The following is an 18,867-nucleotide window of genomic DNA, read 5'->3' as shown; positions in this document are numbered from 1 at the left end:
TTTCTCTCACATATTCTCACTCCTCTCTACGGCTGCAATTGTGCAGGTTTCCCCCCCCCTGTTTCTTAAATACATTATCACAGAGGCGCTACCACCGTCACTGATGGGCTCGGCCTTGGCCAGTGGTGGGTCTGTCTCAGAGCCGGCTGGTATGGGCTCTATCGGACATGGGGGAAGCTTCTAGCAGCTTCTCACAGAAGCCACCCCTGTAGACCCCCGCAACCAAAACCTTGCCACGCAAACCCAATATATCCCACCCCTCGCCTCTGTGAATCACATATTTAAGAATTATCATTAAAATCCACATTCATCACACAATCTTCACAAACTTCACTCACATCAACAAAAAAGAATTCCCCACACCAAAATCAAAATAACATCACTACAACACCAAACAAAAGTGGACAATTTACACACGATACAGAAGAGTAGGGGAAATACTTGAATTCATGTGTAGTACAGCACAACTATCATTGAGTTTTATCACAGTGTTTAAATGTAACCAACTTAATTTCACACAAACATTTTTATGCCAAGTGAAAGAATTGATTTGATAACTCTGTCTTGAAGATGAGTGCTTGCCTTATTACAACTGTTGTAAATTATATACTAGAAGGGACCACATTAGAAAGGGGCTGAGGATCATCTGCTATCTTCTCTGATACTCAGAATATCACCAGGTCCAACACAAGCAGATCTGTAGTAGGAATGCTATATATGTGTATATATGTGTATATATATGTGTGTGTGTGTACATACAGATATATACACATATGTACAAAAATAAAAACCCATTGTGCCAAATACAGTGAATTGTCTTCATATATCTTAAGTTTGCATTTTTAAACGAAGACAGCATTGGAAAAAATACGTAGTTTATTACAGAAAGCACTACTTGTGATATTTTAATGAGTTTTTGTGGTGGAGCTGCAAATTCTGCTAAGTTTATGCACAAGGGATTACTTATTCCATTTGCAAGAACGAATGAGATATTTATTGTGAGCAAACCAGAATTTAAAAGTGCATGGCGCTGGTTTTGAGGGCACGATAGAATATTTATCCCTTGTTCACTAGGTAACATTTTGCTCAAGTAAATTGGCCATAAGTTTTCCATAAATGAGGGATCCTGAGGTGAGTAACTCCATAAATAGTTTGATTTTCAGAAACGTTGGAAACTTGCACCCATGCTTCAATACAAGTCATTACTTAGCAACTACATATGGATTTAAAATGTTACATTCTAAATTCTGAAAGTCTCATATCTGATGTGTTCTATCCCAAAAGGACAGTATGCTGTTGTATTGCTACTCTGCTACTACGGACTGTGACAGCACACTTGTTTGACATGTTTTATAGTATTCTTCTAGATAAAGGAGAATAATTAAATGATTGCCTCAAAAAATCTCTTCTTCACTACTCAGCACCTAACACAATTTCAGGGAAATGCTTTTAAGATGCAAAGATAGATAGGCAGTTCCTTGTGTGGGTGTAATGTATAGAAATAAGTTCTGTACTTTTCTGAGGCACAGGTTGAACTTAGAACTTCAGGATCTACTACCGTGGAGCTGTTAAAGTTATTTTCAATTTTAAACATATTGCCTTTGATTTAATTACAGACGTCCTGTGGGCAGTCAAGAAGAGCTGCTTTTGTTCATCTGGGCTGAAGGAGCTTTGGAATTTATTGACGCATCCGATGCTCTACAGCCTTTCACTCTCTACGAATATCGTGTCAGAGCTCAAAATGCCGTGGGGTCAGTGGACAGCCCGTGGGCTTCAACCCAAACTCTGGAGGCTTCCCCATGGGGCATGGGAGCCCCTTGGGCACAAGCAACAAGTGCATACTCAGTGCAGTTGAATTGGACCCAGCCTGTCTCTCCCAATGGTGTTATATCTTTGTATCGAGTAGTCTATCAAGAAAAACGCAGCGATCCAACATTTAGCATCCCAGCTGTTACAGCACTAACCGTAATGGTAAGAACTGGGCCACAAAACCAGTTTTAAGTTGTTTTTACTCTGCTTTGATCTCTGTGGTATTTTAAAATCTCATTTAACACTGATTGGAAAAGTGGGGTTTCCAATTGCCAGTAGTTTTGTTGGTTTAAATTTTGTGTTTGGCCCAGTGCAGACTGAAACATTTCACATTAATATCTAATTCCTGGTAGAGGCAAGGAGGTTACTTGAAAGCATAGATGGATCATGTCTGGAGGAATTAAGCACATGCATCTAACTTTGTCAGCCTCGCTCTGAAAATACTATCCTGAGCTTTTTGTCTGACTGTTGAAATAGTTTCACAGGATCTGCACAAAGAACAACCAAATCAGTCCTCCTTGCATATAATTCTAGTTTTGTAATTCAGTTGGAATCACAAAGTGAATGAATTCATTAGTAACGACATAGTTCATATATGCATTTGCATGTTCCCCTCATAATTCGTCAGTAATAAAAGCAGATCTACTTTTACTTTCGTTACATGTACTTATATTAGAACGTTACTTTGCACTGCTAACATGTCTTTCCCTTCAAGGGACTTTCCAAACATGGATGTCTGTAAATTTTACGTTTCTATTCAGTATGTAGAGAGTTAGACTCAGGAAAGGGCAGGTTGTTTTGTGAACCGACTAACATGTTATGTAAATCAGTGACAGAAGTGGTTATAGTTTGTGCAGTTACCATGGCTCCTCCCACCTATATATTACATTCTAGTCTTTCTATAGAAAGACAGCTTATAGATAGTTGAACTGAACTGCTGTATATTAGGATAGCTGCTGTACTTGGCTGCCTCTTGAAAATAAGTTTTAGAAAATGTTTAAGGAGGTTGTAATAAAGTTGGGTTTCCTCAGCAGCGCCACCTCAATTTCATAAACCTAGAATTTTCCCTAAATGATATTCATAGGCCAAGTTGGTATTAAGTAACACCAGAAATCCCCTAAATTCTTAATTACCCCAATTATAAAGTCTCTGTTTGACATTCAAGTAGGATCCTAAAGAGCTTCTCTGGAATACCCAATAGTAACCCTTAAGTAACTCCCTTAGACAAATCTCAACATGACAAGGTGGGAGAAGTTTCTGGCTCACTAATCTTACATACTCTTGTGATCATGTGGTTCCAAAGCAGTTTTGTGTCTAGCTTCCTGGAAGCCTAAACGGATTAAGTTTGTAATACATCTTTTTCTGAAAAAGAAAACAGGTCCTGAACTGAATGATAGGAATATATACTTTGGCTTCTGAAATCGTTGCACTCTCATTGTACAGTATGTTAGGTTTTAAAAAGTAGATTGGGATTTTAAAGTTATTGAACTTCAGTAGGATTTTGGTACTTAGCTCCCTTCACTTGTTTTAAAAAAAATGATCACAATCATATTTGTGATGGGACACCTAACATTTCAAAACCAGCGAAATGGCAGGGCTTCTCCTAATACTCTGCTTCAGCAGCATGCAATGTGTTGCTGAGCATCGGAATTGACCTGGCCGGTCATGCATTGCAATGTCTTCTAAGCATGCCAACAACAACAGAAAATGTCCAAGATGGTTGTATTGTGGGTAATAAAACCTACCAAAACGGCCTTTTAAATAATGTTGCCACAGTGTGTTTCTTTAACAGCATCAGTTAAAAGCCTTTTAAATTAACAAGCTATTATTTACTGAATTAGTATTTTCCTGGCTCCAAAATCCTTTATTTTCCCCAAACACTATCCTGAATCAAAATGACATTCTGGCAGCATTTGTATAGTTGTTCTACTAGTGTTGCAGCGAAGCTGACTTGCATGTTTTTTCTACTGTCCTTTGTCGTGAACATTTATCGATTATTATTTTTGCTACCCTTTTTTATTTTTAAATATTACACTGCCCTTTGGGGAGAAATCTTTCTGCACGGCTCTTCTATCAGTTGCACTCACTTTAAGCTGTTGCAACTACGTTAACTCAGTAGAGTTGTTGCTGATTTATACTGAGGAGCTGAGATCTGAATCCTACCTGTTCTGAATATAGCAGAACAGCTAAAGCTTTGAATCAAAGTTATTGACGTAAAGTGCACAGAGTCCTGTTATCAAAGATATCTTCAGGAGGTCAGGTCAATTATCCCAGCAGGCAAAAACCTGGACACCAACTTTCAAAGTTATAACCCCTTAAAAATAGAATTTTATCACGAAATTGCTGATATACCCTTAACTGTAGCTTTGTGAATGAGACACTTTAATTAAAATGTAATTTTATTGAAGGAACTAGCATTCCAATGATTAAACTCCTGCCCCTTTAAAATATAGCTTTCAGGGGTACTAGGCTAAATCATTTAATCTCCTAAAGCATCTCTATTGGAGCTCCCTCGTGGGATACGCCATTAGTCATTCTCTCACACAAGCTTCCATGTTACAAGCAAGACTTAAAGTATTAAGCGAGAAATGAGTTCGGTCCTTTATTTAATCTGTTATACTCCATTCTTATCCCATTAGATTATTCCAGAAAAAAAGCAGTGCTAGAATCACGGTAGCCGATACCACCCTTGCTCTTGTCGGTTGCACCCTGGTTGCCTGCCACAGGACATAAAGCTTGACCAAAACCTAAAGTAGAAATACAATCCTTATGACACTGCAGGATACAAATTAAGCTCTCACTAATATCCCTGCAGACTGTTCTAATTTGACAGCTTCGTTTCCATCCATTTCCAGAGCCAAATGAGAAGCATCTTCTGGATTTTCAAACCATTTGACAGACTTAGCCATTCCGCCTTCCCAAAATGCAGCTATTAATTCCCCAGTTAAAGTGCATTAATCTGTATTTGAATTAATGTGTCAAAGGTATGGCTGTCCGGTACCTCAAGGTTATCACTGACCTCTTGAAATTTTACGCTGCGTATGGAGATAAAAATGAGAACTCGGTTCTGAGAGCAAAAGCTGCTGCCACCCAAACGAAAGGAGGATCTCCCTGCACCATTAGAAGCAAGTGAAGTACATGTGAACCGTTTTGATGCTTTGCAGTTAAAGAGCAGTGTCACCCATTTCCCTAGCTTGTTTGGCCAGGAGTGTAGTGACAGATGTTAGGTGACAGCAAGTTAAACTGACATTCTGGTTTATTTGCAGAGCAAAGTCAAGTCAAGGCTGGTTACAGCAGTACAAGTGTCTCCCGCAACGTCTTCCCAGTTCGTTTTAACCCTCTAAAGCAAGAATGGTATTTAGTGTCTTATTGACAGCATTAACATGAGACAGATGTGTTTATAGAGGAATGGATTGACAGTAAGTTCTCATTTACAGAAATCTGCATAAAGTGTCTAGATTGTCAAAGCAAGCTTCTCACTCTTGTGAACTTAGGGCTTAAGCTTGTGAACATAGGACCCACAGCTGATTTCATTATAAAGCCAGTACCTGCCAAATGGCATCAAAGCGTCACAGCTCTTTAACTGTTGTATTCCAAATGTTGCTGTGAGGTAAAACTGTGGGTAAGTTTGGACTTTTCCTTGGTAGATGTTTTATGGGTGTGTAATGCTGTTTCTCCCATGACAATTATATGAAGTATTTGGTTGTTTAGCATGAGCAGGAGAATTCAAAGCCAAAAAGTTGAGTAAAAAATGTAAGAATATGTAGCTGTTAGAATGTGCTTGGAGAAGGAAAAGCATCCAGAGATGAGGGTTATAAAGAAAAACTCTGCCTGCTATGGGCAGTGACCCCCATTATTATTAGGTAGAATCAAGGCCTCGGTGTGTCAAATCTGCCTCAGCAGAGTGTAACTAAAAGTACAACGTGCTGGTTACAGGATGCAAGAGATAGGTGTAAGCATTATAGGCCTTATTCCTGGGAAATCCTACACCTGTGCCTACCTAGAAGCACAGGCCTACTCACAATGTGTTTTGCAGTATGAGGCGCTCAGGCCAAATTTAACCTACAAGGCTTTTCTGGCATAGCTATGTCAGCTTGGGGTGTAAAAAATTAACACGTCTCTCAGCTGATATCACTGCACCAGCAAAGCCTGTGATTTGGATGCAGCTACGCTAACAGTTGAGAACATACGTTGGCTTACCTTACATTATTTGGGGAGACGGTATATAACTACACTGGCCAAGCTCCTCTTGGCAGATGCTTCATCTGTGGTAGGGAAATCTGTAGACATATTGCAGAGTAGCAATAATAATAGAGATTTTGGTAGGAGGATGAGGCTTTGGCTTGCATGATTATGTTGTTATAACCAGACAGTAATTTGTATATTGAATACATAACCAGAGTAAAAATAATAAATAAAGTCTACTTGCTGAAAAACCCCATATAAAATATATTATATCAGAAATACTCTTAAGTGGCCAGTACTGCCATACACACGTCTCCTATGCAGGATTTTACAGATACCTGGAATCTTGCATCCAGAGTTAGTTCCTTTCTATTCATCACATTCAGAAATACTTAATATATCCGTATGTGATCCTTCATTTCTGTTTCCTCATATAGACCGGTGAACATTTGGCAGCATTAGAGATGAGATATCACGTAGTTATTAACTTCCTCGTACATAATATTATTCAGTAGTGCAGTATGCAGGACTGTACATGACAACTTCCTTATAGAAGAAGGAATGAAGATCATAGCCACAAGAATAAGAAAAAATATGCCAAAGAGGGACCGGTGAAACTTTTTTATACATGCCTGTTTCAGACGCCTGGGAAATGGACTGCACTCTAAGAAAACAAGATGAGAGTAAATGGAGGAATCCCTTCATATGCCATAAATTCAGAAGACGTGCTACTTAGCAAAGAATGAAAGCTGTAAACGGCAGTGGAGGGCAAAAGTTAATTAGGCTACTGTGCTGCTGTTAGCGAGTGGAAAGTAGCCACAACCAGAAACAAGATGGCTGCTCAGCAGTGCCTTAATACAGCCAAAAGATCATATCCTTAGCTCTGCAAGGGCTTATGGGTTAGAGGGAAATCATACACAGATGACTAATTTTTTTATGGTTCACAGCCGATCAAAGTGAAATTCAGCAGCTGTTCAGGACAAGTGACCACTCTAACGGCTGTAATATAACCTGCTAAATAGAGAGGGAATTGCATGAGAGCAAGAGGTTAGCTGTGATTATCGGCAGGTGAGTGCTTTATTGAAGTTGAAAGACCATTAACATTGATGGAGTAATTATTTCAACTTGAAAGTAATTACCTTGATGGGCGATAACTTCTCCAGTGTTCCCAGATTTGATTGGACCAAACAATTGTGAACTCTTGAAGCCTAGAAAAATATTACAACAATACTGCAATGTTTAAATTACTGAAACCACTGTTAGAGTATTTTAATTATGCCTAACAGTGAAAAGATTTTAACTTACAACAACTGGTGACCTCTCATGTATAGAGACATTTGCTTTCTAATTCCAATGAAATGACCCACACCTACTATGTGTGTGCTGTATGTGATGGGTTTGCAAATGAATCATTTGATTTAAATGCAGTTTTTAAGATTCAAAGCCTCGTTAGCACAGTTTCAGGAAGGGCTTGTACTGGAATTGCTGTAAGTGTTTTATTTGCCAGGAAAGCCCAATAATAGAAAATGTTTCCCGTGTTTTAATCTCTAGACCTGTGAAGCTTACACAGGATGAATGCAGGACAACTGCTCCTTCACATTGAAGGCTGCTAAAAAAAAAAAAAATTGTGTGAGGCAATCTGTGTCTCACAGATTCTGTTGTTTCCATGCTGCTGCAGAATATGCTGGATTTGGCACTACAGCTCTGTTTAAATAAGCATTTGGATTGGCACTACGATGCCCCTCCAGAAACTGATTAAGTGCTTCAGTAAGCCCCACCTATCAAGACAGACATGTAGAATTGCCTAATTAGAGCAGAAAGGATGAAATGGATTGTTGCACAACTTTGATGATTTTGAAGTACTGTGGCAATAGAACTGTATGAGAATGGTGAGAGAGAAAGAGAGAGGCTTCAGTTCTTTTATTTATACCAACCTTGCTGTAACCAAGGCCACTTCAGTGTCTCCTGGATGCTTTCGGCAGCTGCAGAAAGACAGCTTTAGACCCTCCTGGAACTCTGCCAAGACCTGAAAGAATCCTTGCGAGTTAGGATGCGGGGTAGCAGGGAAAGGTTTATCTGGTGTCTGTGAGGTCTTAATATGTTGTCAGGCAAATGGTGATTTGAATTAGTGAAGGTTACAGCAAAAGAGTTTATTTCATTACATTTTTTCTTGAATATTTTCTCCCTAATTCAATATGCAACATGAAGTTAACACAACTTTGCCCTTCGACAAATTTTTAGACCAGAAGTAAAAACACTGATTGGGTTATGTCTGACCATGCCTAATCACGCACTCTAGATTGAACTAGACCAGAGTGCCTGGATCAATAGGTAATTTTTTCTACAAATAAATTAGTTACCTATTTGGAAATATCTGGTGTATTTTATCCTTGGAGTTCTCCTTGTGCAAGATCCAGTTTTCACACATTCCATAGGTCTTTTTTTGATGAGTGAAACACACGTAGAACTAGGTCTTTTGAGGGATATTTACAGTGTCTGACTTCAGGCATCTAACCTACTTAGGAGCATTAATATCCTCTATAGGCCATGAAACCTCCGGAACATCTAAGGCATGGACATTTACTGTCCTTGGGCTGCAACTGTCCACACGAAGCTGCTTTCCTCTAGTGCACTTGTGTGCCACTACTGGCATGTGTCAGTCAAAAGAAGATGGATGATTTTAAGCTAATTAATCAGCTGGTCTTTCCTAACCCACCCAAAGGGATTTTTCAGGTTGACAGATTTAAAAGATGGTACCCTCTGACAGAAAGATGGTGGTGGGCAGCAGTCTGGTAGTGGTAACCTTTTCAGTTTGTGCACCTGCATTCATAAGAGAATAGGTGACCACATGACAAAGGCTGAAGGTAGATGCCTAAAATGAGATTGTATAAATGCTCCATATGCTGTTTCTCTATATATGTTTTTATATATGCTTTATATTTATGCTTTTCTCTATGATGTTTTTTTGTAAGTCTTGCATTTCAGTTGTGAGCATAAGATTAAGCTAATCAGGCAGTGTGGAAAAACACCATTGACAGGGTGGTTTCTAGTTTGTAAAAACAAAATAAAGCAGAAACCCCCACAAACCTTCACCTTATTAAGTATAGTTTGATAGGAAGATATAATATGAGGGACACTTCTCTTTGCACCATATTGTGTGTGACTGCACTAAATCTGCTTTAATAACAAGGTTTTGGTAAGCTACAGATGCTTTTTGATATATAAGTAGTGAATAAAAATGGAGGAGGGGCGGCAGAAATTTGTTGGGTAATGTGTACAGCTGTTTTTCGAATTAGATATCTGTTTAAAAATGCTTAATTGGATTTGACTAGATTTTAATTCACATTTAACCAACATTCTTAAGTGGATATATCAGGCAACTCCAAGATAACTCCCTTTGTTGGTAAAGTCATAGGGCAGCTTCCTAAAATCCCCAGGGTCATGCCCAACAGCTCCAGATACAGGAATTCTTCAGCTGATAATTAGAAAGGCCATTCCCCACCCCCCCATCCCATCCCCCTGCCCCACACCCCTCCACAGATAAGGTCTTGTATTCAAATTGGCTGAGAAGTGTTATGTCATATGCTTATATTTCATAGGGAATTTTAACAAGCAGTGTGTAGTTTTAATAAACAGGGCCTCTTTTTAAAAAAAGCAAGAGCAAGCCATATGACTCATGGGAATTGGTAATATAATATAGAGCCTTGTACCGCTGGGGACTCCATTTGAATCTAATCCAGGTCTACAGTCACCAAAGTCATTCTCATCAAACAGCCGTTGGGTGTCCTACGCAAGATAAGTTTAGTATTCTCAGCTGACCTCCTGTCCTTTCTCTTTACTGCTCCCTTTTGAATCCATTCCCATCACTCAGCTTCACAGCCTCATTCAAGCTCATCTCCCCTATGCTTGTTGCAGTTTCCCATTTTCTGCCTGCCAAGTGACCTCTCTCTCTCCTCCTTTCAGACTTTACAAAAAGCACTGGAATGCATGTATAATCTTGCCACACTCTTTTTTTAGGGGGTGAGACCCTTATTGTTTCACAGTGCAAAAACATGAGTTTGTCGACAGAAAGCTCTTTGGGAGTGGGAATGGGTGTCTGTCTGTTCATTTGCAGCACTATATAAATATTATTTTTGAGACTATAATAGCAATTATGGTGAATAGGGGCCAGATGGCCTCTGTATCTAGAAAGCAGAATGGCAGTGTATTTTTAATGGACTTAAATGTTACTTTTTGACAGGAAGCTAATATTAAATTCTATGTTATAGGTGCCTGTCAGGTGAGTATGGTTCTGAGTTTTGGTTTTTGTTAAAGTAATTACTAATGTCATGCCTGGATGCTTTTGCCCACTAAAGCCTTGTTCTGTGGTGGGGTCTTTGTTGTTGCTTTTTTTTTTTTTTAAGGATGGTTATTGATCTCTTGCTGAGCTGAGATTTCAGTTTTATGCCAGATAGTTTGATTAATGGGTTGGTTTCTGTAAGTGGACTGAATGGGGATAGGAAGCACAAGCCGCTCATGCCGCCAACCCTAACTCCGTCAAGACGCATAGCTCATTATGAAACAGTTATCAAGTATACATGAAAAATTAATTGGGCTCAGTTTGATTCTGAAAAGGATCAGCTTTCTACTTGGCGGTCCCCCCAATCTTTCCAGATGTTGCACACTAGCCCCTCGAGAAGCAGCTAAGGGAGATGTATTAATACATTGTATTGATTAGATCAAGACCCCTGACAGTTATTTGTAGAGATACCATCTGGCTGCTGTTCGAATTCCTTCACCAAAAACAGGACGTGACATGTTATTAATCTCAACTCTCTAAGTATAGACAGTTGCCTTTTCTGCTAAACCGCATTTTACCATTCCGTAGGAGATGGAGGCAGACCTGAAGGGTGCTGAAATTAAGGTTATTACACAAATTGAGCCATATGGTCCAAATATTTCAGCAAGAAAATTGCCAGGCAATAAAAATTGCTCCTGCCTTCCTAATGGTGTAAATTACAGTTTAACCATGGCTCTAATGATGTCCTTCTGCCGCGCTTAACTACTGTTACATGAAGGACATTGTTTTAAAAATATAAAAAACAAGTAAATGCCAGCAGCGTGTTTTACAATCTGTTAGTGTGTCATTAAGAACACTGTCAGAATTACATAAACATAATGGCAGGCAACCTAGCATACAAAAGAACGAGTATGGAAATAGAAAGTGTCTTGAAAACTCCTTTAGCTCTGTAATGTCAAGAGCCCTTTCCCTTCTGGAACTTTTCCAGTATGGGAAAACGTGGCGGCTTATTTATTCCAGTTCTCACACAGGCTCTGATGGAGATTTAAAAACAGAAAAAAATTACTGAATATTCCGATGCATTTTGAACGGGTGACAATGGAGGGGTATAAATTTACTATCACATTATACTGTAACTGTATATAAAGTTAACCGGGTATGAAAAAGGAATCCAAAATGTGACTCTCTTTTCAAACTGAAGCATTGTTTTTATTCTTTTGGATCATAATGGGACTTTCTGTTGTTTTTCAGACTGTTTGGAGAATTGCAGAGTATTAAAATAGTTTCAAAGCTCAAAAGCTCTGTGAATTTTACTAACAGTTAGCAATCCTAAAAATTTGTTTATTAAAAATAACTGTAACTTATTTGTTATTAAAAACAAAATTAAAGTAGTTATCCAGTCAGCAGATGCATTACTGACAGATTCTGGTGATTCATCATACAATGTGGAAATTAAATTGTAAATAAATAAAGTGAATAATTAGCCAATGAGATTTCATTTCAAAAACGCTCATCCAACTCTTCAGTTTGTAAAGAAAAAACTCTGAGATGGCCATACAAAGAGGAAAAGCCACATAAGTTTATAATAAATGCTATTTGGAATATTGAGTTTGACCACTTCTACTTTTAACCATGTGCAGATTTTAATAGTTCATATATGCCAGACCTTTTGGTAAAATAACGTAGCACAGCCATATTACCAGCTTGGGATCTGGCTGACTGGGCGCACATCAGTGGTTCAGGGGAGGTGCACTCGGAGCGGTCTGCACCGGTTTTGTAGAATTGGCTGCTGGAAACCAAGGGGTCCTGCGCCCCACCGCTGCCATCCCTCCCTCCCTCCCTTGGACCGCATCACTCTGGGTCTACTGAGCAGGTGGAGCTGCTGCTTCCCCTGCCCTTGCACCTTTGAAGACAGAAACTTCCACACCCTCGCAAGGGCACCCAGTTCCTGCTAGATCTTCATGCTGGTTGAAATGTGTTTTGACAATGTTGAAAACACAACTGAGCGATGTCGAACAGATGAATGGAAGAAGGGAGATTGCAAGTTAGCTGACGGGGTTGGCTAGTTGGTGAATGAGCTTACAGGCAGCTCTTGCATTTGTCTTCAAACCTAGCACAGTTTCTGAATTGTGTGAAGATCTCATTTGTGTGTGGAACAGGGAAAAGATGACAGGGGACTTTTACTCATGACAAATTTAAATTGAGCCCAAACCAGACGGTTAATCAGATTCAATAAAGTTCAAAACAGTCTTTGTATCTGTCCTTCCTGCTTCTCAGTACCAGTACAATCACAAGTGAAAGCACCAAAACATAAGTAATTAATGGTTGGTTCGTTGGTTGGTTGGTTTGTTTGCAAAGAAACCAAAAGCAGAAAGTAGTAGACTCTTGTGAGGATGGTAGTCTGAAAGTTTCCTATGTACAATGCTTGTATATACATGTAGTCTGTATCAGGAGGACACAAAGACCAATTTATGAGTTTATCCCATCACAAAGTACGAGTATTTCCCTCAGCACCTTGAACTTTTTATCTGACTAAAATTACAGAAATGCATGGCAAATGGGATCTGGAACATCTAAATGTATTGTACTCTGCTCACATGCACCCATAATGGATGGATTTTATTGTTTGACTGTAAAAAAATTATTGTATTTTTAAGTCTGTTTCTTTAGCATTCATCAAATAAAATCTCTTCAGTCTTTAAAGAAAGAGATTGGTACAGATGTCCCTCCACCAGCATCTGACAGGCTGGAAGATTTGGAAAGGATATGCTCATTGAACTGCTTTATGAGTGCCAAGAAAAACTATGAGCATGGAGAGAAGGTTTCTACCCATGAAGAGGAGGGCTTGCTGGAAGAACCCCTGCCAAAGTTGCTACCAGATTCAGATTTTTTTTTTTTTCACCTTATTAGCAGGTGCCGTGTTACAGCCTTTAGGGCATCAAACATCATCTGTTATACCTCTGGCAACTGCAGGCTGCTTTACTCCCTCCACCAAAACTGCGGAAACTGTTTCTTCCTCCCTTCCTTTCCCTTCACAAGCCTTCCTTCCTAAGAGCACATTTAGAGACTGTGATAGTGATATAGGGAGCAGGAATTAATTCCCATCCTGAGGGTCTAGTAGAAAATAACTTCTGTCTTTTTCAGATTTTTGTTAGGAACTTGTTTCTACTTCCAAATATTCTGTGGGTCCTGCAGTCCTTACAACAGGCAGGACTCTGCTTCAGTCAGGTAATGTCCTTTAAAGGTCTTATATTGCTGGAGGCTGTGTAGTTACGCCGGCAAAGCCTTAGGAGACAAACAAACACTTACATGTCCACTTAAGGCAACCTATGACTGGTGCAAGAGCAGCAGCTGGACGTGCAGCACAGTAGCCTCCCCTAAGCTCTTTGACTCTGTAGCTGTAGGATGCCTTTTTTAAACTAATCCACGGCTGCTCCACCTTCCTTCTTTATGTAGCACGTGTGTCTTCTAAACGCTTCTGTGCCCACACCACCCTAACTTAGATACGGATGTTACTGCTGGGGTATGGTCCATCTGAGTGAGACACCTGGAGTGTGTGTTGTCTGTGTGCCAGAATGGCTCTGAGGAGTCATATATTCACAACAGGAAGATGACCGTAGGTCCCAGTATCTATTTAACCTACTGGGGCATACCACAAATCATTACTCATTTTGCTTCTGAATTTTGCTCCAAATACTTTTCAAAGTCCGTTTGCTGCAGGTTTGAATGCACCAGTTCTTTTTTCCCATCCAGAGCAGAGTTCCTAGCCTGAGCCAAATCCTCCATGCAGTGTGGAGATGCTACTCTAGTGGCTTAAAAAAAGGCACCAAGTTTACAGTTGTCCCACATAATCAGAATTGCAAATGCAGATTTAATATAGCAAGAGACTGAGGGAAGTAGACTCCTTGCAGGGATAAATTTTCTGTATTTTTGCTATAAAGAAAACTTTACTCTGCACAAACAAAATGAATGAAACTTTGCAGAGCTCTTATATTTCAACAGGCTTTAAAAAAGAATTAATGACAAGTCTGGAAGACATCTTTTCCCAGATGAAGTGAAGTATTATTCTTGTCATTATGGCATCATAAAATTATTTTTTATTGTTTTCTCTTCAGGGGTTCAAGACAGATGATAATTTAGATTTTCTCTAATGCTAGTCTATGCTAGAAACGCTAGACCAGTGGTGTACCAATAGATCATGAGATTTATGCTATAGTTGTAGCTTAAGACAGTGACATATTTAAGTGCTGTGCTTAATGTTACTGGAAAGTCCTGGCCTAAAATGACTGAAAAGAGACCCTGAGAGCAAATGAGAAGAAAAACATCCCCTTTTCCACCAGGTAACACAATAGTTTGAGCTCCAGTTACTTTGATGTCAAATACAGTGCCCCCCGTTGAGGACAAATAGAGCTGAGAACATGTGGCTTTTAAAATAGGACGTTTCTGAGACAAAAAATTGCAACAGCTCTTTAGCATACTGCATTTTTTCATCTTTCTGGTCCTGCATAGAAGCATCACAACACTTTCAATTGCTTTGTTAACAAACCCCTGTAATGATACTTGGTTTGAGGGTGTTAATAGAAATTTTAAACCGCACTGACCTGAGTAACATCGTCTCAGACTGAAGATCACTGCCAACATGTTGACCTACGCATGGAAATCAGGAGTCAGGGATGTTTGCTTCAATATTATGGATTAACTAAACCCAATCCCTGTTCTGGTTGAATGCCATCTACATACACCATTTAGTTTTGTTCATGAAGACCCTGATCCAGGATCCTTGAAAAGGCAAAAGGAAGCTTCTGTTGATTTTGAAGTGCTTTGAAACAGCTGCAGTTTAACTTCTGAAGCTATCAATAGTTTTCTGTTTCACCTTAAGAAAAAAGTAAGAGTTCACCTGTATGGTCTGTTGCTGTGTGCTGATTGAAAATATCGTCACTGGCTTCTTGGCTCTTTGAGTCTTAAGTGAATTTAAGCAAAAGTCACAGCTCTGAATTCTAAAACCTTACTTTAGATGGCTAATGTAGGCTAGTTTGTTTAATCTGCCTTGAGAGAGAGTGAGGCTCCTCTGAAGGGCTATTCAAAACAGAAGTTAAATATAAACATCTGACTTTCCCTTTGGAGGAACCTCCCTTCCTCTGCACAGAGTATAGAGAGTAACTGAGGACACTAGCTGCACAAGTTTTGTGTCTGAATGTGGGAGCTATGACTGTTTCTCATAGTGTCTACCTTCATCTTTGAGCACTTGAATACATTTACAAGTCTTGCCCAAAATGACTAAATTGTAGTAATTTCTTTTTGGATTGTTCATTTATAAAATGCATACATGCAGCTAATCAATAGATAAGACAGTGAAACTAGTGGATTTACAAGTTAACATGCTGAAATCAATAATGTGCTGTAAAGATATTTTCAGTTCTGAAACCAGCATGATTTGTTTTGTACGAAGCTTAACTATGTACCTGTTGGCTTGGTGATCTACTTTAATGCCCTAAGTAACTTAAATATCCAAGGAAAAGACAGAATCTGAACTAAACTTTTTATGCTTCAGTTTTCAAGTAATATTTCAGTATTTACATCTTTCATCTCTTCCCTAGCTACCGCATCTTGCTAGTGCAAATCACAAGCAGCTCAGAGTTTCTGCTCTTTTGGCAGGAGCTTTGCACTGAGAAGCCCAAGCCACACTATAAAGGACTAATGAATGTGTAACCATATGAAAAGACATATTAAAGATTCTGTTTTATTTGTGCATTAACATTTAAAAGTGATGCTAGCTAGCTGCTTTTCCTGTTCACACTGTAGCAGGTTTGTGTGTCTACTTTTCTGTGTATGTATATGAATTTAGTGTTGGTCTGACAGCATAAAAAAAAGGGAATGGGCAGACACTGTTTCATATGCTGTGTCAAGGTGAGTTTCTTCCCAACTTTGTGCCTGAGGAAGCTTAAGCTAGAGGGGACTGTAGCTGTATCTATCCATTGGCATCACTTGGTTTCAAGACATTAAACCTGCAAGCAGCTTCTCTCCCAGTTACTCCACCAAAATCTATAACCACTCTTTCTTCCTGTCTCCTTTTGAACTCTTTTCTTGGTGTGTAATTGATTCTGAGCCTTCATATGGCAAGACATAACTGCTAAGGGGCACAACAATATATAACGTAATCTTTATTAGACCTCATTATTTTCATCAACAGTGCAGTCCATAGTAGCTGCAATGGGAAAACAGGATTTTCCTGTTCTTTCCACCGTGTGACACGGGAGCCTTCTCAGGCTACTTGTTGAGGCTTTCCACTAGCTTATATGACCAGTAGGGGCAGGCATCCCCCGTAGCAATCCCCTACTCCAAACTTGGGGGAACATCCCGCAAGTACTGGAAGGAAGGAGTCAGATGTCTGCTGAACCTGTCACTATTTGGATGGGAAGCTGTGCTCTGCTGAGGAATATGTCCCCAAAATGTACACCTAAATATACGACTAGACAATATTCCCTGCTAATATTCAGAAGATAGGCTGAACTTTCCTGCAGCTACAGAAGGGAGAGGGGGCATCCCTACCTGCATAAGCGGTGTGCTTCTGGCCTTCTGCCGAGAGCGACTGCTCTGCACAAAAAGGTGCGGAGCGAATCTCTTTTTCCTGGCACGGATTGGTGTAATTGGACCGCACCTTTCCCAAACTGCTACCTGCACGCTTTCATTTACTTTCAGTCTGTCCCTATTTGGAGAGCAGGTATTTTCATGTAGGAAGTGTGAAGCATTAAGGGAAGGAAAGCAATGAAAAACCTGCTGAAGGAAAGCCTTTCAAGAGAGAGGGGTTTGTATACTTTTTGGCCCATCATTTTTTAAAATACCCAGTTCATTTTAAAGGTGACATTTTAAGCTCAGCCACATATTCAGACTAAACTTTGGACTTGATAGTGTAGCTCCAAGTAAATTGTTTATGCTTACCTTTTAATATCTCTTAGAAGTGACTACATACATAGCAGGCAAAGCTTGAATGAAAAGCTAGGACTGTTCAGTACAAGGCAGAGAAAAAAGAATAAAACAGTAGGAAGTAAAAACCTTTTAGTCTCCTTTAAAATGTTGCTTTTATTTTCCATTGTCTTGGCAGAAAGCAGGGATTTAAAGCTGTGAATTGCCTTGAGGCTGTGTTATCTTCCTCTACTTAGCAGCAGTTAGAACTGCTCTTTTTTGCATGTGTTGGGTGAGAGACAAGGACTCAATGATTGAGAAAAGGGAATAAAGTAAGCTTGCATTTAACAATAATATGACACATCTATTGTACCTGTGTAAAATGGGATCTAAAACAGTAATGATAGTTTCCTGAAGCTGCACACAGTAACACAGGGGGATATCCTGAGACTTAATTAATTAATGTTTGTAACATGATGTGAGGTCCTACGATGAAAAGTCATATATAACTGCAAAGTCTTAATTTTACGGAGCACAACTGACATTCAGTGGCATTTTCAAGGAAACTGATGCGGGAGTTCACCTGCAATCTATGTTAAGATTCAGACTGTCCTTGTACAAGTCCTCTTAAAGATTTTCTTCAAAGTTTTTTTTCTCTTTAGATTTCCTTTTCCCCATTATGGCTGTTGAGCTGTGCAAAGGCAAAAATTGAAAATAATTGCTTTTATAGGGGAAATATAAGGGGTTTCCCCTGTCTGTTTTCCATATACCAAAAACATAACCAAACTGTCAAATTTTACAGAAAATAAAAATCTTCAGATACTGTTCCCAGGTCATTTTAAGATCAGATGGGAGAAGTTTTACAGTGTTCAGAGCCACCTTTTTTCCCAATATCATATATGATGTAATTTGAAAGGAGATGAAGGCGGTGGCTTATGGCACAGATATATGTAGTCACAAATGTCATAGAGGAGCAATGTGAATGCTTGAAAAACAAAACTTCAAATGAAACCAAAAGCCAAAATATTTGATAATGACAAGGGCATGTTCTTTCTACAACAAAGCAAAACTGATTGCCACAAGATACCTTCATTTGAGAAGTTCAGGTACATAAATTACCCATTTTTATGGATAACAAAAACATCCACGGTTTCATTACATTGGTTTAAAATTACAGAAGCCCTTCTGCAAAACACATGCCACTCTGGACATTGCTAGAAAAAAAGGGATTTGAGACTAAGAAGACACGGACTGCACTGATGTGGCAGTCCAGATTTTGTTTGTTCTGACAAAAGCATGTAACTTCATTCTGGCCATCAGCCAATATATCAAATAGAAAATACAGTTTATGGCATTAGGAAAAATATAACATTAACCCCCTAATGCTCCATATTAAGGGATATACCCCCCACCATTTGCAGGTTTGAGCCCTTAGGCTTTAGCTGCTGTTTTACAGCAGCAGTGGTTTTTCTTTCTCGTGCCATGCCTACAGACAACATAGAACAAATCCGTGAGACGAACACCACTCCTAAATGTTAACAAATAGCGGATGGAAAGTCGCTGCTCAGCAGGAGCAGCAGTACGTGTGGTACTTCTTTTAAACATATTCCTGGAGTTCAGCTGTATGAGTGCACTAGTTGTAACTGTAGAGATGCAGACCCCAGCCAGCGTTTGTGTGCTTGCCTTTCCTA

The 18,867-nt window shown here is 39.3% G+C and overlaps 1 protein-coding gene across 1 annotated transcript in view; it reads left to right on the top strand.

The window, feature by feature from the left end:
* USH2A (usherin) overlaps positions 1 to 18,867 on the top strand; it is a 405,495-nt gene that overhangs the window by 344,030 nt on the left and 42,598 nt on the right. Inside the window, exon 60 of the mRNA XM_076334572.1 lies at positions 1,617 to 1,971. Within this exon, the coding sequence (XP_076190687.1) occupies positions 1,617 to 1,971 (355 nt within the window). The remainder of the gene's footprint in view (positions 1 to 1,616; positions 1,972 to 18,867) is intronic.

This window comes from Aptenodytes patagonicus, chromosome 3, assembly GCF_965638725.1.
Source record: "Aptenodytes patagonicus chromosome 3, bAptPat1.pri.cur, whole genome shotgun sequence".
NCBI lineage: Eukaryota > Metazoa > Chordata > Aves > Sphenisciformes > Spheniscidae > Aptenodytes > Aptenodytes patagonicus.
This window is presented reverse-complemented; position numbering and strand designations above follow the sequence as displayed.